This window comes from Prionailurus bengalensis, chromosome A2 (assembly GCF_016509475.1).
Source record: "Prionailurus bengalensis isolate Pbe53 chromosome A2, Fcat_Pben_1.1_paternal_pri, whole genome shotgun sequence".
NCBI lineage: Eukaryota > Metazoa > Chordata > Mammalia > Carnivora > Felidae > Prionailurus > Prionailurus bengalensis.
This window is the reverse complement of record NC_057348.1, coordinates 156,208,122-156,231,825: the sequence shown is the minus strand read 5'-3', so window position 1 is coordinate 156,231,825 and position 23,704 is coordinate 156,208,122. Positions and strand designations below refer to the sequence as shown.

Here is a 23,704-nt window from a genome sequence, read left to right as displayed (position 1 = left end):
AAAAATTTTAGGGAAATTGTGGGATGTGAGTCACCACAGATGAACTGAAGTTCCAATGTCATAGATGTGGCTTTCCGCTGTTTAACGCTATTTCTAGGAAGATTTTTTTTTTTTCTCAAATTCTGGGCCACCTGTGGAGGTGGCTGTGGATCGTCATAGAATGCTAGCACAGAGCGCAAAGATGGGTCCAGGGCCTGAAGAAACCTCCTCCTTCTTCCAGGAGGCACTGCACGCATCAGGGAATCTTCTTCGGTGCGGCCAGCAGCAAGTGAGCTGTGGATCAGCTGTAGCCGCAACCCTGGGACTTGGTCACTCCAGAACATTCTGTTACAAGCAAAGTCCTAAAGACATTCAAACAAAAGCTTCCCCTCCCCCCCCCCCCCCCTTCTGGATTTCCTGAATATTCAAGTGACCTGGGAGAGAAGGAGGCAGAAGTGATAGGCAGGGTCCACCAGGAAGGTCGTTTTGGCCATGAAAAAAAAAATAAGGTTTATGCCAGAGCCTAGAAATCCCAGTGTGTGAGTTTTCCTTGCGCTGCATGACCTCACCCGCTCCCAGGAGACAAAAAGCTGGTTCCTCAGAGAAGCCCGCTTCCCAAGGCATGATAAAAGAAGTGACGTGTCGTCTTCCAGCTCTCATCAGCCTGTAGGTGGTTTGCCTGTGATGTCACTGTCCCACCGACGCCCATGGTCCCAGATCCTGCAGAAATGGAGTCCTTCCTTCTCATCACAGAGCATCACCCAGCTAGGCTCCACTCCTCTGGGCAATTCAGATGGGGAGACGTGGTTGTTCTTTTGGGTTTATACATGCTATTCCTTTGCGTTCTTTCTGCCACAGACATAGTTTTTCATCGCCAGCATTCTTTGACGACCACTACTGCCTCTAGGTTAGCGGTTACTATGGAAGGCTCTAGAGGGAAACTGCCTGGATTCGAATACTGGCTCCGCCGCTTACTTTCATCGTAGGTGAGCAAACGAACCGTTTCGTGCCTTAATTTTACTGTCACTAATTCGTGCCAATGAAAGCGTGTGCCTCGTGGAGATGCTGTGAAGATCGAATGGGTTAAAATTCAAACGTTAAGAGGTTGTAACAAAGCCCCGTATAAAGTACCCACTCATTAAGATCGAGCTCGCAAAATGGTTAACTAGAAGCGCTGCTACTGATGTTACCGCTACTAACATCATCATTTATTATTGAGTCAAATTTTTGTGCTGGGGGTTGCGTTAGGCAGTCCATGCACGTTTTCTCGACTAAATAAAAACTCTGGGAGATACATATTACTGACTCCATTCTATAGACTAAGAAATGTCTTTAGAGAGGCTCAGTACCTTGGTAAAACTAGCAAGTGGCCAGGTAAGTCGAATTCCAAAACCTGTATTTTCAACTATTAATAATGAATTTCTCAAGGTTTCTCTCTCTCTCTCTCTCTCTTTCTCTCTCCTTCTCGTTCTCTCTTAAGAGTTTGACTGGAGTCTTATGCCTTCAGGAATTATTTTTCAATTTACTCTAACTTCTAAAACTAAAAGCATACTTAGTATGCTATCTCCATCTGCCTGAAATGCAAAATATTCTTTACTCTCTGGTGTCCTAGGCTAACTCTGTCTATTCTTGCTGCAAACCTTGAGCATACTTTCGGCAGATGGCTTGCTCAAGCCCATTTTTTTCTTTCTAAATTCTTGGTGGATCTCTTTTCTTTCTTTCTTTCTTTCTTTCTTTCTTTCTTTCTTTCTTTCTAAATATATTTTTTAATTTTTTAATTTATTTTTGAGAGAGAGAGACAGCATGTGAACAGGGGAGGGGCAGAGAGACAGGGAGACACAGCATCTGAAGCAGGCTCCAGGCTCTGAGCTGTCAGCAACGGAGCCCAACACGGGGCTTGAACTCATGAACCTGCGAGGTCGTGACCTGAGCCGAAGTTGGTTGCTTAACTGATTGATCCACCCACGTGCCTCCTATTTCTTATTTCTAAACAAATATCTTCAGCCTTTAGCAAGTCTGAAGTGATTCCAAGTACTTTCTTATCATGCCGAGGCATCCTTGTTAACCAGGTTGGGCTCTTATTATGAGAATTAGGATAGAATTCTGAAGAATTTTGTCTTCATGTAAACATTTCTGTTTATAGTAAATACTTCATCCAACTGATATTTCTGTTGTAGCGATTTCTGTTCCTTTGGCTACCAGTTTGCTTCCAGTAAAGGAGAAAGTTGCAGGGAATGTGATTCTGGGAATGTGCATGCTGCTAAATGCCCCATAAACTCTCTTCCCACCTTTCATTTTTATTGGGGCTGCTTTGTTGCTGGGATGGTGATGGTGCACGTATTTCTCTTAGGACCATTAGCCACTGTTCTGCTTAGACTTTCTATCTGCATTAGAGTCAGTTTTGTTAGACTGCATTTTCCTAAAATGTGATCCATTTCATTTAGGCTTTGAAGTTATTTGTGGAGAATTGTACAATATACTGTTTTTAAAAATGTACTCTATTTTGATGATTTCCCCTTGTCATTCCTTATTTAGTATATTTGTTCTCCCTGTCTTTTAGTTGACAAGCAATTTTCTATTTTTCCCAAGAACTTATTATGTATTTCTTAGTTCTACTGTTTCAAAATTTTCTACCACATTAGCTTCTGCTTTTGTGTTTATCTATCAATCTATATCTATCTATCTATCTATCTATCTACCTACATACCTACCATTCCCTTTATATTGACTTTTTCAGGTGCTTTTTATTTCTTCCTGTGGATTCAAGGTACTGTCAGTATCATTTTCTTTCAGCCTGATGGCCCTAAGATTTTTCTGTAAGGCAAGCCTGCTAACTAGTAATCTCCTATTTTTTGCTTATCTGGGAATGTCTTTATTTCACCTTTGTTTCCAAAGGGTATCTTTGTTGGGTATAGAATTCTTAGCGACTTTTGTTTGTTTCTTGCTACATGTCACACTATCTTCTGACCTCCATCATTTCAGCCATATTGCTGGTCTCCTACACATGATGAGTCATTTTTCTCTGGTTGATTTCAATATTTTCTCTGTGTATTTTGGCTTTCTCAAGTTTGACTATAATATCTAGATGAGTATCTCTGTGTTTATTGTACTTAAGAGTCATTAAGTTTCTAGATTCTCTTGATTAATGTTTTCAATGACTAGAGAAATTTTTGGCCATGAATTCTTTGCTCCTCTTTCTCTTGCTCCTCTCTTTCTGAGATTCCCACTTTGCGTATATTAGTAAAGTTGGTGGCATCCGATAAATTTCTAAATTTAGTCCATTTTTGTGTAAAGAGCATTTGCATGGGCAACACTGGGGTGTCTCCTGACACATAGCAACAGAGTTCCAAAATGCATGAAGTAAAAACTGACAGAAATGACAGAAGACATGAACATATCAAAACTATAGTTGGTGGTTTCAATACCCTACCTTCAAAAAATTTTTAAAAATTTTTTTTAATGTTTATTCATTTTTGAGAGACAGAGAGAGATGGAGCATGAGTGGGGAAGGGGCATAGAGAGAGGGAAACACAGAATCCGAAGCAGGCTCCAGGCTTTGAGCCGTCGGCACAGAGCCCGATGTGGGGCTCGAACTCACGTGCTGCGAGATCATGACCTGAGCTGAAGTCGGATGCTCAACCGACTGAGCCACCCAGGTGCCCCTCTACCTTCAAAAATTGATTGCACCAACTAGACAGAGAACAAGTCAGGGTAAAGAGACTGAACAACACTATCAACCAAGTTGATCTAACTGATGGTTTTAGAACACTCTACTCAACGACCAAAGAATATGCATTCTTTTCAAGAATGTATAGAATGTTTTCCAATATAGACCACATATTATGCCATAAAATAATCTCAGCATGTATAAAGGGATCGAGAGAATGCAAAGTATCTTCTCAGATCAAATTACTTAGAAATAAACAACAGAAAGAAATTTGGAAAATTCCCAAATACTTGGAAATTTAACAACATACTCTTAAATGAATCATGGATTACAGAAGAAATCTCAAAGAAAATTATATTTTTTTTAAATTTTTTTTTTAACTTTTTTTTTGGGGGGGGGGGACAGAGAGAGACAGAGCATGAACGGGGTAGGGGCACAGAGAGAGGGAGACACAGAATCGGAAACAGGCTCCAGGCTCCGAGCCATCAGCCCAGAGCCCGACGTGGGGCTCGAACTCACGGACCGCGAGATCGTGACCTGGCTGAAGTCGGACGCTCAACCGACTGCGCCACCCAGGCGCCCCTTATATTTTTTAACTGAAGAAAGAAATATAAAATATGAAATCACATGGAATGAAGTAGTGATTAAAAGAATATTTATAGCATTAAATGGCTACATTAGAGAATAAAAAAAAAACAAAGGTCTGCATTCTAAGCTAAATTTCTTCCTTCAGAAACTGTAAAGAGAAGCAAAAAGTATACCAAAAGTAAGAATAGGGAAGGAATAATAAAGATCCCATTTGGGGTCAAATAAACAGAAAACAGAAAAACAATGAGGAAATCCATGGAACTAAAAGTTTGTTTCTTGAAACAATCCACAGAAGTAATGAACCTCTAGTTAGACTGAATAAAAACGCAGGGGACAAGTCAGTCCTCAAATGTGGAATTGGCCATTCTCCATCTTCGTAGAGACTCACCCAGGTTTAGTTTTCTACCCACACCGTCATTCAGACCGCACTGTCTTCTCAGGGCCGAGGAGTCTGGGAAAATCTTCGGTGGCTTTTGTAGTTTCAGATGAGGTTAAGGTGGGGCTTCCCCACTTTTTTATGCAGGCTGTAGGTGCCTGTGTAGCACTGTGGATTCACTGCTGGCACAGAAGTACAGAGATGTCTGTGAGGGGCTGGTGGACTCTAGTGTTAGGGGAAAATGCTCCTTCCTTATTCTAGAGACGGTTGATCCGGAGGAGGCCTCTACTTCCTCCGTGGTATTAATACCATATGAATAATGGATTAGCTGTAGTGCCTTTCCTCGGTCTTGACGATACCAGTACATGCTCTCGTGGCCCATAGTTTGAGAACATTCCAGAATAATCTTCTTTCCTGTTCCTGAAACGTAGTGTCTTGGGGTTTGGGAGACACTAGCATCCACGAGACCTGAGAAAAGGAGACACAAATTGACGACAGGGTCCCGGGTGGACCTTGATGCTGGAACCAGGTTCAAAGCCAGAACAGGGGAAAATGTTTCTTTCTGATTTTAAAGAAATCTGTGTCAGTGACTTACCAGTGCCCAGAAGGTAAAGGGCCACGTAATAGAAGAGCCTGACAGCCATGGCACAGTTAGAGCAGGAAGGGTGTCTCCCAGTTCTGGGGAAGAGGGGTAGGCTCTTGATGAAGTCACCACGTGACAACACAGTCCCTGCAGATCATCTGGGCCCCACAGCCATCCTGTTGACATAGCGGTGTCATCTGTCTCCCTTTACCTATCAAAGGACTGATATTTCTGTTTACTTTTCTCATGCCAAGTAGGCTTGATGCTTTGCTGGTTTATCTTAAGTCTCTACTCTTTTTGCAAAACATTAGATTGCAATCATATCACAAGCTACGAAAGGGAGGACTGCAGAGCTTTGAAAGACCACAACAGGAAGATGTGATCTAGTTGGGAAGGTCGGGAAAGGAAGGGCTGTTTGGGGTGAGCTGAAGGATGAGCTGGAATGGATGCTGCAAAGCTGAGAGAAGAGCTCAAAACCAGGGCCCAGGGAACAGGGCGGCTGGATCAGACAGGGCACAAGAGACCGTGTTGGGAGGATTACACGAGGGAACACATTTAGGTCACACGTGGGAAGGGCTTAGGGCGGCAAGCAACATGTGCTGAGTTCTCCAAAAAATGTACGGTCATTGTCAGGTGCTAATTACATTGCTTTCTTGGTCTTGTTTCTCATGGACTTGGGGTTCAGATTTTGCTGACTTTATCAACTTAGGCTCCATTTTATCAAGTTCATCTTTCTCTTCACTGCACCATCAATCATGATAGAATAGAAAATTCAGACCTGCAGTTCTTTCTAATACATGCTTTGGTAACACTGGCTAAAATATTTTGGGTGCTGTCGCAGTAAACAGCATCCACACCAAGTACTGTCCTCTTTCCCCCATTTGTTTTCAACAGAAAAGTCTGTAGCTTCAGTCATGAGTCACAAAGATTAATCCCAGGACCCCTTCCCCCTTCCTCTGCCTCTTTTTGCCCTGGTTCACTGGGATTCACAGGTGACAGTCACTCAAAATCTTGCTTAGCTGCTGCTGACCCGGGATTTGGAGCTGACGGATGACCTCTTCAGACTTTATGCATTTTTTTGAGTTTATATATTTATTTTGAGATACAGAGAGAGAGAGAGAGAGAGCGAGAGAGAGAGAGCTTGAGCATGATCAGGGGAGGGGCAGGGAGAAAGGAAGAGAAAGCGAATCCCAAGCAGGCTCCACACTGTCAGCGAGAGCCTGATGTGGGGCTTGAACTCATGAATTGTGATATTGTGAGATCATGACCTGAGCTGAAATCAAGAGTCAGATGCTTAACCAACTGAGCCACCCAGGTGCCCCTGGTCTTTATGTATTTTATGTATGACACTGCACACTCGTGTTCACTCTTGGTCTCTCATACATCCCAAAAGAATATACCAATTTTGACTTACCAAACCCTGACATCTTCTTGTCTGTGAAAGCCTTCCTTTAGACAAGGGTGATCATTAAAATTGAACAACATTCGGTCTTTGCTTTTACTTTGAAAGCTGGTCTTGCCTTAATAGGTAGCATCTAGGAAGAAAAAAGTAATAATGAAATTTTACTGCCCCCTGCTGAAAAAAAATGTGAAAAGGATGAATAAACAGAGATTTGGGAAGGGTTTTCTGATGAATTTTAAAGAAATAGGAAGGGGGGAGGCCCCAAGTTGTTCTAAGTGTGAAGATTTAAGAATGAGTGATGAACGGATGAAGACGCCAGCAGTAACTGGGTGTAAAATCTGATTCTCACAGAAGGAATTAAAGAAAGACAGAAGAACTTGGGGCAGGTCTTGGGCTGGGGCAGATATGAGAGGCTCGGGTCCCACTCGGATGAAGGAGTATTTGAAGGCAGAGATGACTCTCCAGCCCTCATTTCCAGGGCAGGAATAATCCATGCATGGCCCACCTTCCTGGCATAGTTCAGGAAGTGTCTGGAGCAGCTGCTGAGAATTTCTCAGTGTCAACAAGGAAGGCCACAGCAATGATCAAAGACAATTGTTATGTATGCCTCCATACTTTGGGTCCAGTAAAGCACCTTCTTTCATTTTCCAATGTTCTTAGTCTTCCTCTAGCATTATGTTTAACCAAACTTATTTTCTTTCTTTTGAGGAGAGGACTTGTAGGTGGGGAGTGTGGTGGACTTAAGTAAACATGCCCCAGAACTCAGAAAACGTGCTGCTTGCAAGAAAATCCCAAAGAACTACTTGGAAGATGTATATGAGTCTATTTTTCTTTCCTTCCTCCCTCCCTTCTTTTCTTCCATCTTTCCTTTGCTAAGTCAGACATTATACACAGTTCTAGGGATATAAAATTGGAGGGACATCAGTCTTCTTTCAAAAAAAAATTTAAGTTGATTTATGTATTTTTGAGGGAGATAAGAGTGTGAACAGGGGAGGGGCAGAGAGAGGGGAGAGAGAGAGAATCCCAAGCAGGTCCTGTGCTGTCAGCACAGAGGCCAATGCGGGGCTTGAGCTCACAAACCGTGAGATGATGACCTGAGCCAAAATGAGAGACTCTGAAACCAACTGAGTACGCAGGCACTCCTGGAGGGACATCACTCTTAAACTAGAGAATATATAGACTCGGTGAGAGTCAGTCTAGAATACAATAAGTATAGTATCTGGAAGGGATAAGAGCTGAATCTTCTCTGTCCACGGGAATCTCAATAGCCGTTACAGATTAAGCTCATCTCTGAGCTAAGAATTAAAAGCTGTGCAGGAGTGAGCCAGCAGTGAAGAAGTAAGTCCATCTCAGATGAGAGGGAACATTTGCAAAGGTACAGTTGTCCAACTGGCCTTGGCCTCGTCAGGGAAATGTAAGGTGTTTCAGCTGAGCTAGAGTCTAAAGGGCTGAAGGGAATGTGGATGATTTGGCTGCATTTTCAGACACAGATCTTTTCATGAAAGGCTTTGTGTACCGTGTGAAGAATGCCACATGCAATCAGGCTGGTGGCAACATCTAAGACCGAGTAAAGCAGAGGAAGTAAGAGGCTGATAGACCGTCAAGAAGGGCACCGAGGTTTTTTTCTGGGGAGTGGATGATCAAAGTCTGCACTGGAGTAGAAGCGCCAAGGAAGGAAAGGAGCAGCTGAATCAGATAAACATGTGTATTGAAGACTGACGTGTCCCCTGTATCTCCCTTCAGGTGTGAAGGACAGTTTCCCCATCCATTAGGGGTGCTGCTGGCTGACGGCCCTCCTTATGAATGGTCTCAGCCGTCCCCACCACCTGCGGGCGTGCCCTTTCTCAGGGCAACACATTCACACTGACATTGTTGCAAGGAGAGTGGGGTATAAGACCTGGCCCCCTCACCTCCACCTCGGGTGGTTCTCAGGGCCACCCTATGGCTCAGCTAAGGCTTTTGCTAAGGTTGCAGAACAGCCCGGCTTCTCAGTCCATCCTTCCTTCTTTCCCTTCTACTTATGTTGATCACAACGGCATTTTTTTTTCAATATATGAAATTTATTGTCAAATTGGTTTCCATACAACACCCAGTGCTCATCCCAAAAGGTGCCCTCCTCAATACCCATCACCCACCCTCCTCTCCCTCCCACCCCCCATCAATCAATGACATTTTCTAATAACCCACTGAACACTGATCTCCCCTAACGAAGTCTGCTTTCTAGAAAACCAAACCTATGACAATATGAAATACAGAAGTAATAGATTTGCAAATGGATTTAATGAGAGCTTATGGAAGGAGGAATCTAGAATGGTGGTTTAAGACTGAGAAGAAACACAGGGTTTGGGCCAGAATGGGTGCATGTAGGGGAGAGGGGATGATAAATTCAGCAGTAAATCACTTGAGTTTGAACTGTAGAGCAGGTCCAGGAGACAGTTGAGTCTACCAGTTTGGAACTTGTGAAGAAGTTGTCATGATCATGAGTGGGAAGGTTAAGGATGCATATCTATACTAAGAGGAAAAGAAGGCAGAAGAAAAAGTCCTAGGAAAATCTACTAGACATATCTAGTAAATAATTAAAGGGTACAGTTAATAGTTTATGAGAGAAGAATTATTATTACAGAATGAGGCTTCGATGAAGTGTGCATAGAAAGCAGAGAACAAAACTCTAGCAAACTGACCTTTTAAAGGGAAAGCAGATGAGCTAGAACTCATACAGGAGATTTTTTTTTAAAAAAAGGTGTGACATTCTTCTCAGATCAGAACATGTAGAAAATGAAATAACTTGGGTTCTTTGAGTGAACTGTCACTGAGTCATGGATTCTTTTGCCAAAATAATTGAGGCTCGTGGAGTACAGAGACAAAGCACATGAGAAAGTCCTCAATTTGATTCTTAGGCAGGTTTTATGCTATGGAGCCCTTGATTGAGTATTTTTGTGCCGGGAGTTCGCTGGCTCCCAGGAGGGTCCCCTCCGCAGGGGGCTGGAGGCTTATTCCAGGGCCTTTGAGAGAAAGAGGAATCTCCAAGCTCCGAGCTTTGGCTCCATGCTGGGGAGAAGGCACATTTTGGGGGGATCCAGTACATCCAGATAATGACACGGTCTATCTGCTCCTGCAGGTTAAGATTATTCTCAGCAGAGATCCACATGTGGGGCGGTGGATGAAAGATAACTTTTCTAGATCCCAGTCCTGGTACTTGACAAACTTCACCTTCTGAGTCAGATTTAAATAGTACTGAAATTTATTTAGGATGAAGTTTTAGACAACAAGGTAGTCAGTTTGTTCCTGGTCTAAAGGCACTCAAATACAGAGCTGAAGAATGGCTGGCACTTGGAGGAACCAGGACAGAGAAGGGAACAGCAGGAGGAAGGGGCAGTCGGTAGGAACAGAGTGGAGAGGGGCACAGTGCAAAGTGGGCAGAGACAAAGGCAAAAGAACCATGAAAAACCACATTGTGTTTGAGCTAATAAGAGATGTTCTTATTGAAAATCATGGTGGGGGCACCTGGGTGGCTCAGTTGGTTGAGCGTACAACTCTTGATTTCAGCTCAGGTTATGATCCCAGGGTCGTGGGATTGAACCCTGCTTCAGGCTCCTTGCTAAGCATGGAGCTTGCCTACGGTTCTCTCTCTCTCTCTCTCTCTCTCTCTCTCTCTCTCTCTCCCTCCCTCCCTCCCTTCTTCCCTCCCTCTCCTTCTCCTTCTCCCTCTTTTTCTCCCTCTCCCTCTTCCTCTCCCCACCACACCCCAAAGTAAAAGAAAAAGAAAAACAGAAAATCATGGTGGTATTGACAAATGTCAGGTTCATTCTAGAATGACACTATCGGGCTAGCCCCACTAGAATACATAAAGAGTGTCAGTGGGCAGGGAGATAGGTTCAGTCCAGCCTGTGGTTTCAGTTACCCCATGGCCTAGGGACATTGATCTAATGTGGCCTCAAGCTTAGATTGAGGCACATGGAGCATAGAACTACTGAGACCTCTAAAGATCCCCACATCTCACACAGGGGAAGCCTTCTGTGCCCTTCTGAGCAAATGTGCCTGTCTTTCTGTATAGAAAGCAGGTAGCCAAGAAGCACTGTGAAAGTCTCTGGTGGCACAGAAGTAAAGAGCTGTCTGTTGGGGAATGGCAGTCTCTAGGAACAGGGAGAATTTCTCTCGCTCCTTTCGAGAGGCACTGTACCCATCGGAGACCTCTCCTTTGTTAATATTGTCGGTACCGTAGGATAAGTAGACCAGCTGTAACCCCAGTTCTGGGTCTTGTCGATACCAGTACATATAGGCATGATCCATAGTCTGAGAACACTCCAGTACAATGCTCTTTCCTGTCTCTATAATCCCATTCCTTGGGGTCTGGGTAATGCCAGCATCCACGGAGCCTGTGAGAAAACAAGACAGAAACTGGAGCCAGAGCTCAGGAAGGGTCCTCTTGCCACAGGCTCAAGGGAAAAGCTTCAGCCAGGACCTGGGAGATGTAAGGACTTCCCTATGTTTCCCAAACTCACCTGTTCCCAAGAGACAAAAGGCCACACAGCACAGGAGCAAGAAGAGGTCCATGGTGGGGAGAGAAAAGACGGAGGCGTTTCCAACTTGGAGTGCTGGGGAAACAGGGCACGGAGATAGGAAATGGGAAAAATTCAGTCAGTGATATCCTTGCCCCTCACAGCTTATCTGGCCTTGGAGAAAGATGCAGCCACACCCCTTTCCCCACCGGGCCTTACCTTCGCTCCCTTATTACTCAGACAGGTGGTGCCTTGGTTTACTTACTGGGGGTCCTACCAGAGGATGTTGAAACTCTTCAACTCCCCCCCTCTTCTCTTCCTCCTTCTTCTCTGCCACCGACCAGAGACTAGTCTCTTCCTCTTCCCACGCCTTAGCTATTTCAGTAGCTCAAGGGCGTGCCCTCATCCCCGTTGAACAGGCTATGGAGTAAATCCAGACTGCTTTCACATAAAGAGAAACTAGTTCCTGTGGAGGTTGTGACACTGTAACATTTCTTTCTTTCTTTCTTTTCTGCATTTATTCATTTTTTTTTCTCACTCAGGTCTAGGTAGGCTATGCAATTTGAACATATTCACCATAAAGTTTGAGAGTTTTGTCTTTTCCTAGGGGACCAGCACTATTAACTTGGTTCCAAATTTACATTGCTCTTCAATGATGCTCTTGTTCTGGTCAATGTTTCCTGGGCACAGATCTTTATGGAAAATACAGGCTAATTGTAGGAAGGTATTCTCTTAATGTGGGTATACGCTTTAGAGAATACTTAGCACCTTCCCTCACATTTGAATGATCTGAAAAGAGTTCCGTGAAGAGGTAATTTTAGCTCAACGTAAATTGTTCCTGACTTTAGGAGGAAAGTCTTCAGTATTTCATTACGACAAAGTACAAAGACAACACAACCACGGGCATTGAGGACGGCGCCCGTTGGGATGAGCACTGGGTGTTGTACGGAAACCAATTTGGCAATAAATTTCATACTAAAAAAAAAAACAAAAAACAAAGATAGCGGAACCACAAAGATCATGTGAAATATTGATGTGATCAGTTAATCTTCTTTGCCCCTCCAGGTCTGTGCCTCTCCTTGTTCCTTATCCAGGGATATACCAGAGCCTCCTACACTAATCGGTTCGGCTGTATATCACATCAGGAACGTCTCCTTTTTAATAGCTTCTCTTTTGATTACGAAAATTTATAACATGTATAAAACAGATGCTGTCATGATACAATGAGCCTCCCCGTACCCCCACGTTACCTGGCTTCAATAATTACCAACTCATGGCCTCTCTTGTTCATTTGCCACCATTTCTCTCTCTCGCCTGTTATTTTGAATACTCATTGCTTTATTCAGAAGTACGCAGGCACATTTTGCAGCCAGAGTACACGTTCTCTATGACATATTCCAGTGTTCTCTCCCTTCTCTCTCTTTCTGGATAGAGTTCTTCATTAATCATATTCGTAGAAACTTGGGGTTTCCCCCCCCAATAAATTGCTTATCCAGGGGCTTGATTAAAAGAAACAGGACAATTGTAAGAATGATTGTCATTTGGGTTTGTCCTTAGTGGGAAAATCATCACCCGAATCTGCAATTCTTAACATAAACATGCTGCTTTGCTGCTCCCCCTCCCCGCCTGCTGTGGGCAGTGACTGGAGTGGGAGAGATTTGGGAGGTGAATGTAAACTGTTTTCAGGGGTCCTGTCCGTTGAGGGCTAGTGGAGTCTGACGGGAGAAGTGTGCAGACGCGTGGCAAAGAGAAGAGAAACATACATCGTACTGGGAGCAGAATCTGTGCCAGAGGAGGAGTGAACGACCATCATCAGAGGAAGGAACACAGGAGACACATAACTGGGTGGGAACAGAATTAAAAAAGACACTCCAATTTCTGCACACCCCAGATGGTCCTTGATGGCACGGACCAGTATTCCCCCTCCTCTGGGATGGCTCTTATGGCTCTTAAATCTTATTTACAACCCACTTCTCCTCTGACCCATCCCTCACCACAGGCAGAGCACACATCTCTCAGTCTCCGCCCACACCCTGCTTTTCACAACGTGCTGTGTGTTCCTGGGTGTGATCCTAGGGACACTGGAAGCTCTTTTCTCATTTGTGAATTATTGATCTGTAGACACATCCTTGGGCACAAAGAATTTTTACTACTGGTTAGTGCTTTCTGTGTTGTAAGAAAACTCACAAAGATGTTTTCCTGTTTTCTCCCAGAAGGTGTGTAATTACAGCTTTTATACTAGGTCTATGACCCATCTCAAATTGACTTTTGTTTATGGGATGAGGTATCAGTCAAGTATATTTCATTTTACATGATCATCCAATTGTTCCAATGTTATTTGTTGCAAAAACTGCTATCTTAATGCACTGAAATTTCCAATCCATAGACATGATACATCTTTCCATTTTTAATATTTTCTTTAATTTCACTTTGTGATGTTTTGTAGTTGTTCACTGAACATCTTTTGTTAAATTTATTCCTGTTATTCTTACTATCGTATATGGTATTGTCTCCTAACATTTCTTTTTCAATTGTTTGCGATTAGCATAAAAAACACTTGATTTTTTTTTATATTGACGATGTGTCTTGTCTTGCTACATTCACTAATTATTTCTAGCTGTTGTTTATTGAGTTCCTAATGTTTTTAATATACACAACCATGTGAACTGAAAATAATCATAATTTTATTTATTCCTTTACAATAGTTAGGACTTTTTATTTTTTTTCTCTTTTTTTTTTTTCACTTGTCACAGGTCTGGTTAAGACCCCCAATCTAATGTTGAAGAAAAGTGGTGAGAGTAAACATCGTAGCTTAATCCAACCACAAGAGGAAAGTGTTCAATATTAACCATTAAACAGGACGTTCGCTGTGTGTTCTTTGTTGATCACTTCCAACAGACTGGGAAAATTCTGTTTACCAGTTTGATAAGAGTGCTTACTTTGAACGAGTACTGGATTTTGTCAGATTTTTCTCAGCATCTATTAAGATGATCAAATGAAGGGCGCCTGGGTGACTCGGTGGGTTAAGCGTTGACTTTGACTCAGGTCATGATCTCACAGTTTGTGAGTTTGAGCCCCGCGACAGGCTCCGTGCTGACAGCTCAGAGCCTGGAGCCTGTTTCAGCTTCAGTGTCTCCCTCTCTTTCTGCCTCTCCCCCATTCATGCTCTGTCTCTCTCAAAAATAAACATTAAAAATAATTTTAAAAAGATGATCAAATGATTATTCTTCATGATTCTGCTAATAATTCTCCTACAATAAACCTACTTGGTCATGACGTATTACCACTATATATGGATATACACATATGCACACACATCCATATGTATATGCATTTGGATTTGATTTGTTAATATGTTGAAAAGGATTTTTTTTTCATCTACGGTCATAAAAATATTGTTCTGCGATATCTTTGCCAGATTTTGGCATCAGGTTTTTGCTAGCTTTACATAATGAGTTGTGAAGTAGTTCTAAACTAGTAGTTCTAGTTTCTTTTCTTTTTTTTTTTTTTAAATGTTTTTATTTATTTCTGAGACAGAGAGAGACAGAGCATGAGTAAGGGAGGGGCAGAGAGAGAGGGAGACACAGAATTGGAAGCAGGCTTCAGGCTCTGAGCTGTCAGCACAGAGCCCGACGCGGGGCTTGAACTCACGTACTGTGAGATCATGACCTGAGCTGAAGTCGGACGCTCAACCGACGGAGCCACCCAGGTGCCCCTAGTTTAGTTTATTTTCTAAAAAAAGTTTCTGTAAAGTTGGTATGATTTTTTTTCCCCCTTAAATGTTTGCCAGAGTTCACCAAGAAATGAATCTGAGTCTGTAGTTTCCTTTGAGGGGATGTTTTTGATAAGTAATTCAATTTCTTTACATTTCTAATTCCACCCTGAATCAGTTTGGTAAGTTTGTGTTTTTCAGGTAATTTCGTCTAGTTGTAATACTTATATATGATATTCTATTATTTTAAGGTCTGTTGTGTTTATGGAGATATTCTCTTTTTCATCATTCATATGGGAATTTGTGTCTTTCCCCCTTTTGTCTTGACTGCTATGGGTTAATCACTTTTATCAATTGATCAAATTATGAACACAGTTTCATGTAAATCCTGGAACATATTTCTATAATAATAATTATTTAAAATCTCTTGTCTGAAATTTCTGTGTTATTTCAGGGTTGGTTTCCATTGCCCATTTCCCTTTATGGGGGATATTTTCCCATTTCTTTCCATGTCTAGTACTTTTTCGTTGCATGACTGAAATTGTGCATGCTGCATGGTTGAGAGTCTAGATTTTTCTTTCTTTCTTTCTTTCTTCCTTTCTTCCTGCCTTTACTTAGCGAGTGCTATGCAATTTTTCTCTAGAAGCCATTTAATTTATTGACAGATCAGCTAGCTCCCAGGGAGGCTTGTTGAAGTTTGTTAGGGCAGTTGTAGAATGGCTCTTGCTCTTGGACCTGGGTGGCCTCCTTCTTGAAGTGTGACCCCCAGACTTGAGGTGCCAAGTGTATTCCCAGGGGATTCAGTGGGATCGCTCCTCTCTGGCTGGTCAGGATTCACATGGACCCCTGGACTGTGTGGCAGCCGGAATCTCCAGCCCTGCTCTCTGTCAGGCTTCACTGAGGCTCTCTAAGTGTCTGCTATTTGATGTTTGACCCCTGGGCAATATTGGAGCCCTCTGTCTGCCATTTTCCTTCCCTACAGCAGCTCAGCCCTGAACTCTGCTCTCTGTCTCCCTGATGTTGCTCTGCTTGGGTTCCATGCTCTCGTGCTGCAGTTTAGAAGCTGTTCCAATGCACAGACCTGGGGCAATCATGACACCCCCTTTCATTTTCCCTCCTCTCTGTGATGATGGCCCTTCACTGCCTGCTGTCTGATGCCTGAGAGCTGCCTTAAAAAATTCCATCAAGCTTTACAGTAGCTTCTAGATGTAGGCAAGTATGGTAACAACTGTCTGTTCTGACTTGAAGCCAAATTCCTGTTATTCTCATTAAGGTCATATAATTATGACATTGTTTATTGGACTTTTAAGGTTCTGATACTCTTGTCAAGCTGACACTATTATAAGAAGTTTATAAGAGTAACCCTCTGATAGGGTTCTTGATCAAACTGGATAATACAATTCATCGTTTAAGGGTTCTTAAACACTTTTCACAAGTATTATTTATTTCCAAATTTACATGAGACTTTTTATATTTATATTTTCTCATTCCTTGTTAAATTGTTGGTTTGATCCTTTTCTTAAGTTATTATTATTTTTAATATTTTCCTTTGTGTGATTTTTTTAATGTGTTTTTTGAGGGGTGGGGCACAAGTGGGGCAGGGGCAGAAAGAGAGAGGGAGACACAGAATCCAAAGCAGGTTCCAGGCTCTGAGCTGTCAGCACCGAGCCCAGTGCGGGGCTTGAACCCACAAACTGTAAGATCGTGACATGAGCCGAAGTCAGATGCTTAATCGACTGAGCCACCCAGGTGTCCCCTTTTCTTAAATGATTATATCCATCTTTATAGTAAATGCTAATAGTTTTCTGGGTATCACTTAAAATTTGTTTCCCTAAGTTTATTCCTCAGGAATTTGTTTTAATTTGTCCAAAGAAAAAGTTCTCCCCACAGAGCACATAACATTCTCATGTTTTTGGTAAAAAAAAAAAATCTATTTGCCAGAACTATACATGTTATTTGAAATACACGTATCGTGGCTCTCTTTTTACGCTTCTCTCTTCCCCAGAGACTAAAATTCCACGCAATGTAACTAAAAAATTCCTAGTCTTTTTATGTCTCAGTGACTTAAAATGGTGAAATTAATGTGAATCAGCTATCATATCAAGAGCTCAATGAAATTGGTGATTGCCCTGGATGGCATTTGGTCCTGAAATAGACAATCTGAGGACAAATGTTAAGTCTTTAAGAAAAATGTGTGAATTTTTACTGCTCCTTGCTGTAACCAGCCAGCAGAATCCGGTTAGAAAAAAGAGGGAGAAAAATTCATTTGGTTTACTCCAGGGGGCAAAAAGCATAGCCGAATGGAGTGAAGCATTTTCTTTTCATTTCTGGATGAAAGGAGGTTGTTGATGGGTGGTAAGCAGTGTGGGGGGCAGCAGTGGTTGGAAATGTTTGTGTGATACCCAATGATGGGAGTAACAATGGGGGAGAAATAGCGGTGTCTTTCATGTAATGGAGGTAACGTGCACCTGCTCAGAGGAGACCCACCTGTTTCTCTCCATACCTACTGGCTCTTTGAAGTTTGAGACAGGGGTGCACCATATAGGGAGGCGATATTTCAGCTTTATTCTAAAATAAAAAAGGGACTGATATCTACAAACCTTTGAGAAAAATACAGAACTCTCAGTAGAGAAATGGCCTAAGAATACAAATAGACCATTTCGAGAACAGAAATCCAGGACCACCATCTAATGAGGAAGGGCTCAAATTCATTAGCAGTCAGAAAAAATGCAAATGGGAGAAGTGGGGAGGGAGAGACCACCATCCAGCTTTCTAGATTGTTGCCAGTTGATAGTATAGGAGTGTAAAGTAACTTCTCTCTCTCTTCCTATTAAATTATTGGTTTTATTTATTTTTCTTAAATTGTCATCTGCATTTTTAAGGTAAGCACTGATGGTGTTCTAGGAGAAGGGGGGGTGGATGAGAGATTGGAATCTCTTTACCTTCTTAGACCAATAATCTAGACAACTGGATAACGCCATAAGAGGGTAGGGGATATGGGAAGCTTTATGTACTTTTAAGTGAGATTTGAGACTCATACACCAACCTGCAGGGCCCTCTGATGGTATCTAGATACAGAAAATAATGTACACAAATGGTACTCGGTGTCTCAGCAGTCATGATTCTGGGTGTACAATCCTATAAAATGATCCTACAGGTCCAGGAAGGGTTGTATACAAGCATACTCAAAGCTGGCATGACATCAGAGGAAAACTGGGTCTATTCCAGGAGAAACAGGCATGGAGCGCTGTAACTCACTTAGAAGCAACAGACTACAAGTACATACAGAAGAATGAAGCGTTTCACTCACCTGAGCTGAGTGGGGAAAATCTAAAAGGCAGAATTGCATGCATAATAAAGATTTACATGATTTTAAATACATGCGTGCATGCACACGTGGTAAAGGTTGAATGCTCTAGGAGAAGCCTCGTGGTTGGATCATGACCAGGCTATTGTTTCTCCTGGATTTGACCCCAGGTTTAGAACGAGGTGAGCTGGTCGGTAGCATTGCGGTGGAATGATGGCAACTGAACTCGTGACCTTCAGTTACCACCTCATCCTCACCTTCCACCGTGAGGACTGGAAGAAAAGAGAAAGACAGAACACAGGGAGAGAAGAACATGAAGTGGACGAAACAAGAAGAAAAGTGAGCCCCGAGAGGCAGTCATTCCAGCCCCTGGCCCAAGTGGTGTTTTTTTCCAGAATTGTCCATCACTCCTTGATGGCTGCTGAACATCCTTTAGCCTCGTATTAAAGCCACTGTGGCTTAGGCTAGCTCCAGCTGACTTGTTGCTTCCTTTCAACCAAATTCGCCACCCGCTTCCTGAGTGGGGTCCACGACGAGTTTGTGCACTAAGAGGAGCTAACACTTCCGCGCTCTGCGATAGCCGCAGAAGTACAGCGCTGAGCCTCCTGGTTCAGAGGACCGGCTTTCCAGGCTGCAGGGTGAGTCTGGGGGACAATTAGCTGAGAATCGCTCCTTGAGCAAGTCGATTTGAGTAAGCACTTGATTGTTCTGAAAGTAAATTAAAAAACTTAAACTTTTTTTTCTGGGTCTGTTGATATCGGGAAACAAAAGTATGTCCTTTTTCGGGGATACAATCCATCCTTGTTTTCTGTCCTTTGCCTTTGACCAGATGTCCTGGAGTCTGGGTGACTTTGGCATCAAGACAGCCTTTAAGAAGAAGACACAGAAGCTGTAGACAAAGCCCAGGAGGGATCCTGTGAGGGAAGAGCTTGGGGCTGGGAGTCGACAAGCGGGAACTGGATTTTTCTTTTGTGCTCAGGACTCACTGGCTCCCAGGTGACAAAGGGCTGCACAGCAGAGGAGCCCTGAGCCCATGGTGGCATCAGAGTAGCAAAAGGATGAGGCTTTTTAAGGCTCCATCAACAACCTTCCTGTGACGTGATTGCTTTGCGGACTCATAATCATCATGAAACTGCTTTGTGTCAATGAGCAAAAACACATCATGGCATCGGAAGGAAAGCTTTTATCCTAGCTCAGTAAATACACCCAGTTTGTGTTTTATTCATTTAGAAATATTCATTTTATTTACTCTTTGTCTTTTTTTCTTTTTTGAGAGAGAGAGAGTGCAAGCAGGGGAAGAGGGGCACAGGGGGAAAGAGAAAGAATCCCAAGCAGGTTCTGGCTCAGCACAGAGCCCAACGAGGAGCTCGATCCCACTACTGTGGGATCATGATCTGAGCTGAAATCAAGAGTTGGATGCTCCACTGACTGAGCCACCCAGGAGCCCCTAGAAATATTCACTTTAAAAAAATTTTATATCTAGTTTTGCCAACAGAAACAACATCTATTTTTTAGAAAGTTAGAAAATAAAGATAAAACCACATGACTGCCAAAGATGATGCCTGTTAACACCTTAGTGATGGTCTTTCCAGATCTCTCCTTTCCTCCCCCACTCTGCGTGCATGTGTACATTCTCTTTGATAAAAAGTATATCATTCTGTAAATGCTGTTGTATAACCTTTTAAAAAATTGTATTAACTTAATATAATTTTCATAATCTTTCACTATCGATGCATTTTAATTTTATCTACTACCCAATTTTTATTCAGAGTTTAGGAGCTGTTTGAAAAAACCCTTTTACATGGATTTAAACACAGTTTCTAACCCAAGACTGGGCATTGCTTTTGATGATTAATTATCTAATTATCTTTCCACTTAATACAGGCCCCTTTTGTTACTGTTGTTTTTGTGATTCTGAGGCTAAACACTGCTTTGCAGAATATTTCACCTTCTTGATATTTTTGGTATGTTTTGGCTTGTTCATTTATTGTGAGATAATCTCTCATTTTCTTCTCTGATTTTTCTATCAACCTTTAATTTAAGTAGTACACTTCTTTTCTTGTGATCTATTTTTGCTTACTTTCTTCCTTCCTCCCCATCCCCATTCTAGGGAAGTAATGTTAACAGCTTAATGTATACCTTTCCATAGGCTTCTCCTTTCCCCTTCAATTGTTCAATGAGGTTGTTTTCTCCACATTAAAACACTGATATTGAATATATATCCAATAATTTGATAACATATCAATACAATAAGCACTTGAACAAATAACCCCACTCCGGAAATAAAATATTGCCAGCGTCTTTGAAATCTCTTGGTTTTCCCTCCCAGACCTCATGACCTCCCAATACCACCGCTCTATTCTATTCTATTCTATTCTAATTACTCTCTTCCTAGACTATTAGCTCCTGGCAGAAAGGATGTGTTTCCATTCAATTTTGTATCCTTTGCATTCAGAAAGGGGACCAGACACAGTAACATCTCAAGAAAAGACAGATAAATGTAAAAGGAGTGATTAAAACCCGGGAGGCACACAGAATTAAGTGTATCCCCTGGGTCTGTTCTCTTGAGTGCTTGATTAAGAATCCAGAGAGAGGGTGCCTGGGTGTTTCAGTCAGTTAAGTGTCTGACTTTGGCTCAGGTCATGACCTCACGGTTTGTGAGTTCAAGCCCTGAGTCTAGGCTGACAGCTCAGAGCCTGGATCCTGCTTCGGGTTCTGTGTCTCCCTCTCTCTCTGTCCCTCCCCCACTTGTGCTCTGTCTCCCTGTCTCTCAACGATAAATAAGGATTAAGAAAAATTTTTTTAAAAATTGCAAAAAAAAAAAAATCCAGAGAGTGCAGGAAGGCTACTCGGCAGAGGGGGAGTTTAGAAAGATTACAACAGTGGGGCCGCAGGGCTGGAGCAGGTGTGCGTGCAGGTGGCCAGTGGCCGTGCTCCACTGTGGTGCGCTTCCAGAACAGAGGTACAAGCCTGTTTGGCTGGTGTGTGCCAGCTTCACAGTGAGAGGAAGTGAGAGGAAGTAGCACCTTCTCCTCTCGAGAGACACTGTGGCCTTCAGTTACGTCTCCCCTCTGAACATCTTTTTCAACCGTTGAGTAGTAAATCAGCCTCAGACCTCGGCCTGGGTCCTGCCAGTACCAGTCCATTGCATTGTATCGCAAGTTCTGTTTACGCTCCAGGGTCACATGGCGCCCAGCCCTGCTGAGCAGGACTGCCGGCGTCTGGTAGATTTCAGCATGCGTGAGTCCTGTGGGGGAAAGGCTACAAAGGCTGAGGATAATGTCCAGAAGGGGGGCCCAATGCTGTCGTAAGAAGAAGGTAGCCGAGTGGGGGACTGCACACCCAGGATAGGAATTTGCTGACTGGGTGTTGGGCTCACCTCTTCCCAGGAGAAACAGGGCCACGTAGCAGAGGGCGCAGCTGCCCATGACAGGGGTAGAGTCTTTGTGAAGGTCTAGACACAGACTGAGAGAGCCCAAGGGAGGGGACTAGAACGTAGGGCTCCCCCTGACTTAGTATGCAGAAGTTATCACCGCTAGAAGATGAATGACTGTCAAAGCTCATTTTGCAGATGGGTACAGTAAGGCTCAGAGATCAAGTCGCTTGCGTCTTCTGCCTACGCAGCTCTTTATATCCCTTCTAAAGGGACAAGGTCCTGACTGGTGAGAGGACCAGGTTCCCCGTTTCCCGGTCAGTCACACCCGATACACCCCGTGCCTCTGTGCTCGCTGTGACAAGAGCTTGGAAAAGAAATGCCTGCAATTTTCAGAGTCTATTGCTTGTCTATCAACTGCCCTGTTCCTGTCAATACTGTTGCAGATACAAGAACATGTTCGAATTGTTCGTGCTTATAAGATAGAGCCAATTCTGCCCATCCTCTGTATTTCTTATAATTGATACGGTAGATGGAGCACAGACTCCTCGAGTGATTCTGGCCATAGCAAAGGGTCCTAAGCCCACCCTCCCCTGGGGCCCGGACTAGGGCCTGGGCTTGCGTCCCGGTCCGGACATTTAGTAGTTACCTAAAGGTGGACAAGTCTCGTGCTTCCCTGTAATTTTATTTTCTTATTGGTAAGATGGGTATCATGAGTACCTACTTCAAAAGTTGTTGTGAACTTTATATAAATAAGGAATTTAGGATAGTTCTTCATACAGAATAAGCACCATATTTGCGTTTGCTATTATTATTCTCTGGACCTGGTGTTGTAATCCATGGGATTTGTGGAATTAGTACTATGTCAGAGAAAATCAGACATTTACTGACACAGAATTGTGCTAGCTAACTAAAATATCAGTTTCCAGTATTGAGTTGAAATGTATGCAATTAATGTAAATTCATTGCATAGCATAGTTTCTTTTTGAGAGTTTTAGATAAATGAAAATAAATAATTGCAGGTTAATTATTTCTTAAATGCTATTATTTTGGTAGATTAATGGTTTCTTTATTTTTATGTCTGAGGTCATCTGTAATAGAAGACAATTTCATGGGCACCTGGGTGGCTCAGTCAGTTAAGCGTCCAACTCTTGGTTTTGCCTCATGATCTCGCTGTTCTGGGTTCGAGGCCCTCACCAGACTCTGCGCTGACAGTGTGGGGCTTGCTTGGGATTCTTTCTCTCTCTCTCTCTCTCTCTCTCTGCCCCTCCCCTACTCATGCACTCGCTCTCTCTCTCTCTCCATAGAAATAAATAAACTTAAACTTTAAACTTAAACTTTAAAAAAAGTTATTTCCATAGAAATAAATAAACTTAAACTTTAAACTTAAACTTAAACTTAAACTTTAAAAAAAGACACTTTGGGGTGCATGGGTGGCTCAGTCAACTAAGCGCCCAACTCTTGATCTCAGCTAAGGTTAATGATCTCACAGTTTGTGAGTCTGAGTCCCACATGTGGCTCAACATTGATGCCTCGGTGCCTGCTTTGGATTCTGTTGCTCATTCTCTCTGCCCCTTCTCCCCTTATGTGTGCCCTCTCTCTCAAAATAAATAAATAAACTTTAAAAAAATTTTAAAAAGACACTTTTATGATGAAGCTTAGAAATGGTTGCTGCCTGCTCCTAGAAGAAAGGGGCCTGTGTGTTTGTCCGTGTGTGTGTGTGTGTGTGTGTGTGTGAGAGAGAGAGAGAGAGAGAGAGAAGGGGAAAGGCAGTGGTATAATGATATAGAATTAGGACCATCAGAAAGTGCAGCAGTGAGTGTAGAACTCGGAGAAAGAACTGCCTCCAATGACCAGGTCTAGGCTTCAAGTTCTCAATCACATCTGCAAAGCTGAGGATCTCATTCCTCATGCAGGGACTCTTAACCTTATTCATACATGGACCCCTTTGGACATCTGGTGAATCCTAAGGACCATAATGTATTAAACCCACGAAATAGAATATATTGTATTATGAAGGAAGCCAGTTATTCTGAAATGCAGTTATCAAAATATTTTAAAATAAATTTATGATATGTTAATATGACATCTTTAAAAGTTATTAAAAAATATATTCTGGTGAATTGAAAACTACCCTTATTCAAAGTAGTAATAAGAGTAAATGATATTTATTTTATGTAGTGAGGTATAAAAATATCTATGACTTTCATACCAACTG

The 23,704-nt window shown here is 42.6% G+C and overlaps 1 gene segment (V, D, J or C); it reads right to left on the bottom strand.

The window, feature by feature from the left end:
* Positions 1-10,396: 10,396 nt before the first annotated feature.
* Positions 10,397-11,433, bottom strand: LOC122488431. The segment is given in 2 exon segments: positions 10,397-10,971; positions 11,098-11,433. Coding segments are annotated over 2 exon segments (432 nt in total).
* Between the last annotated feature and the right edge of the window lie 12,271 nt (positions 11,434-23,704).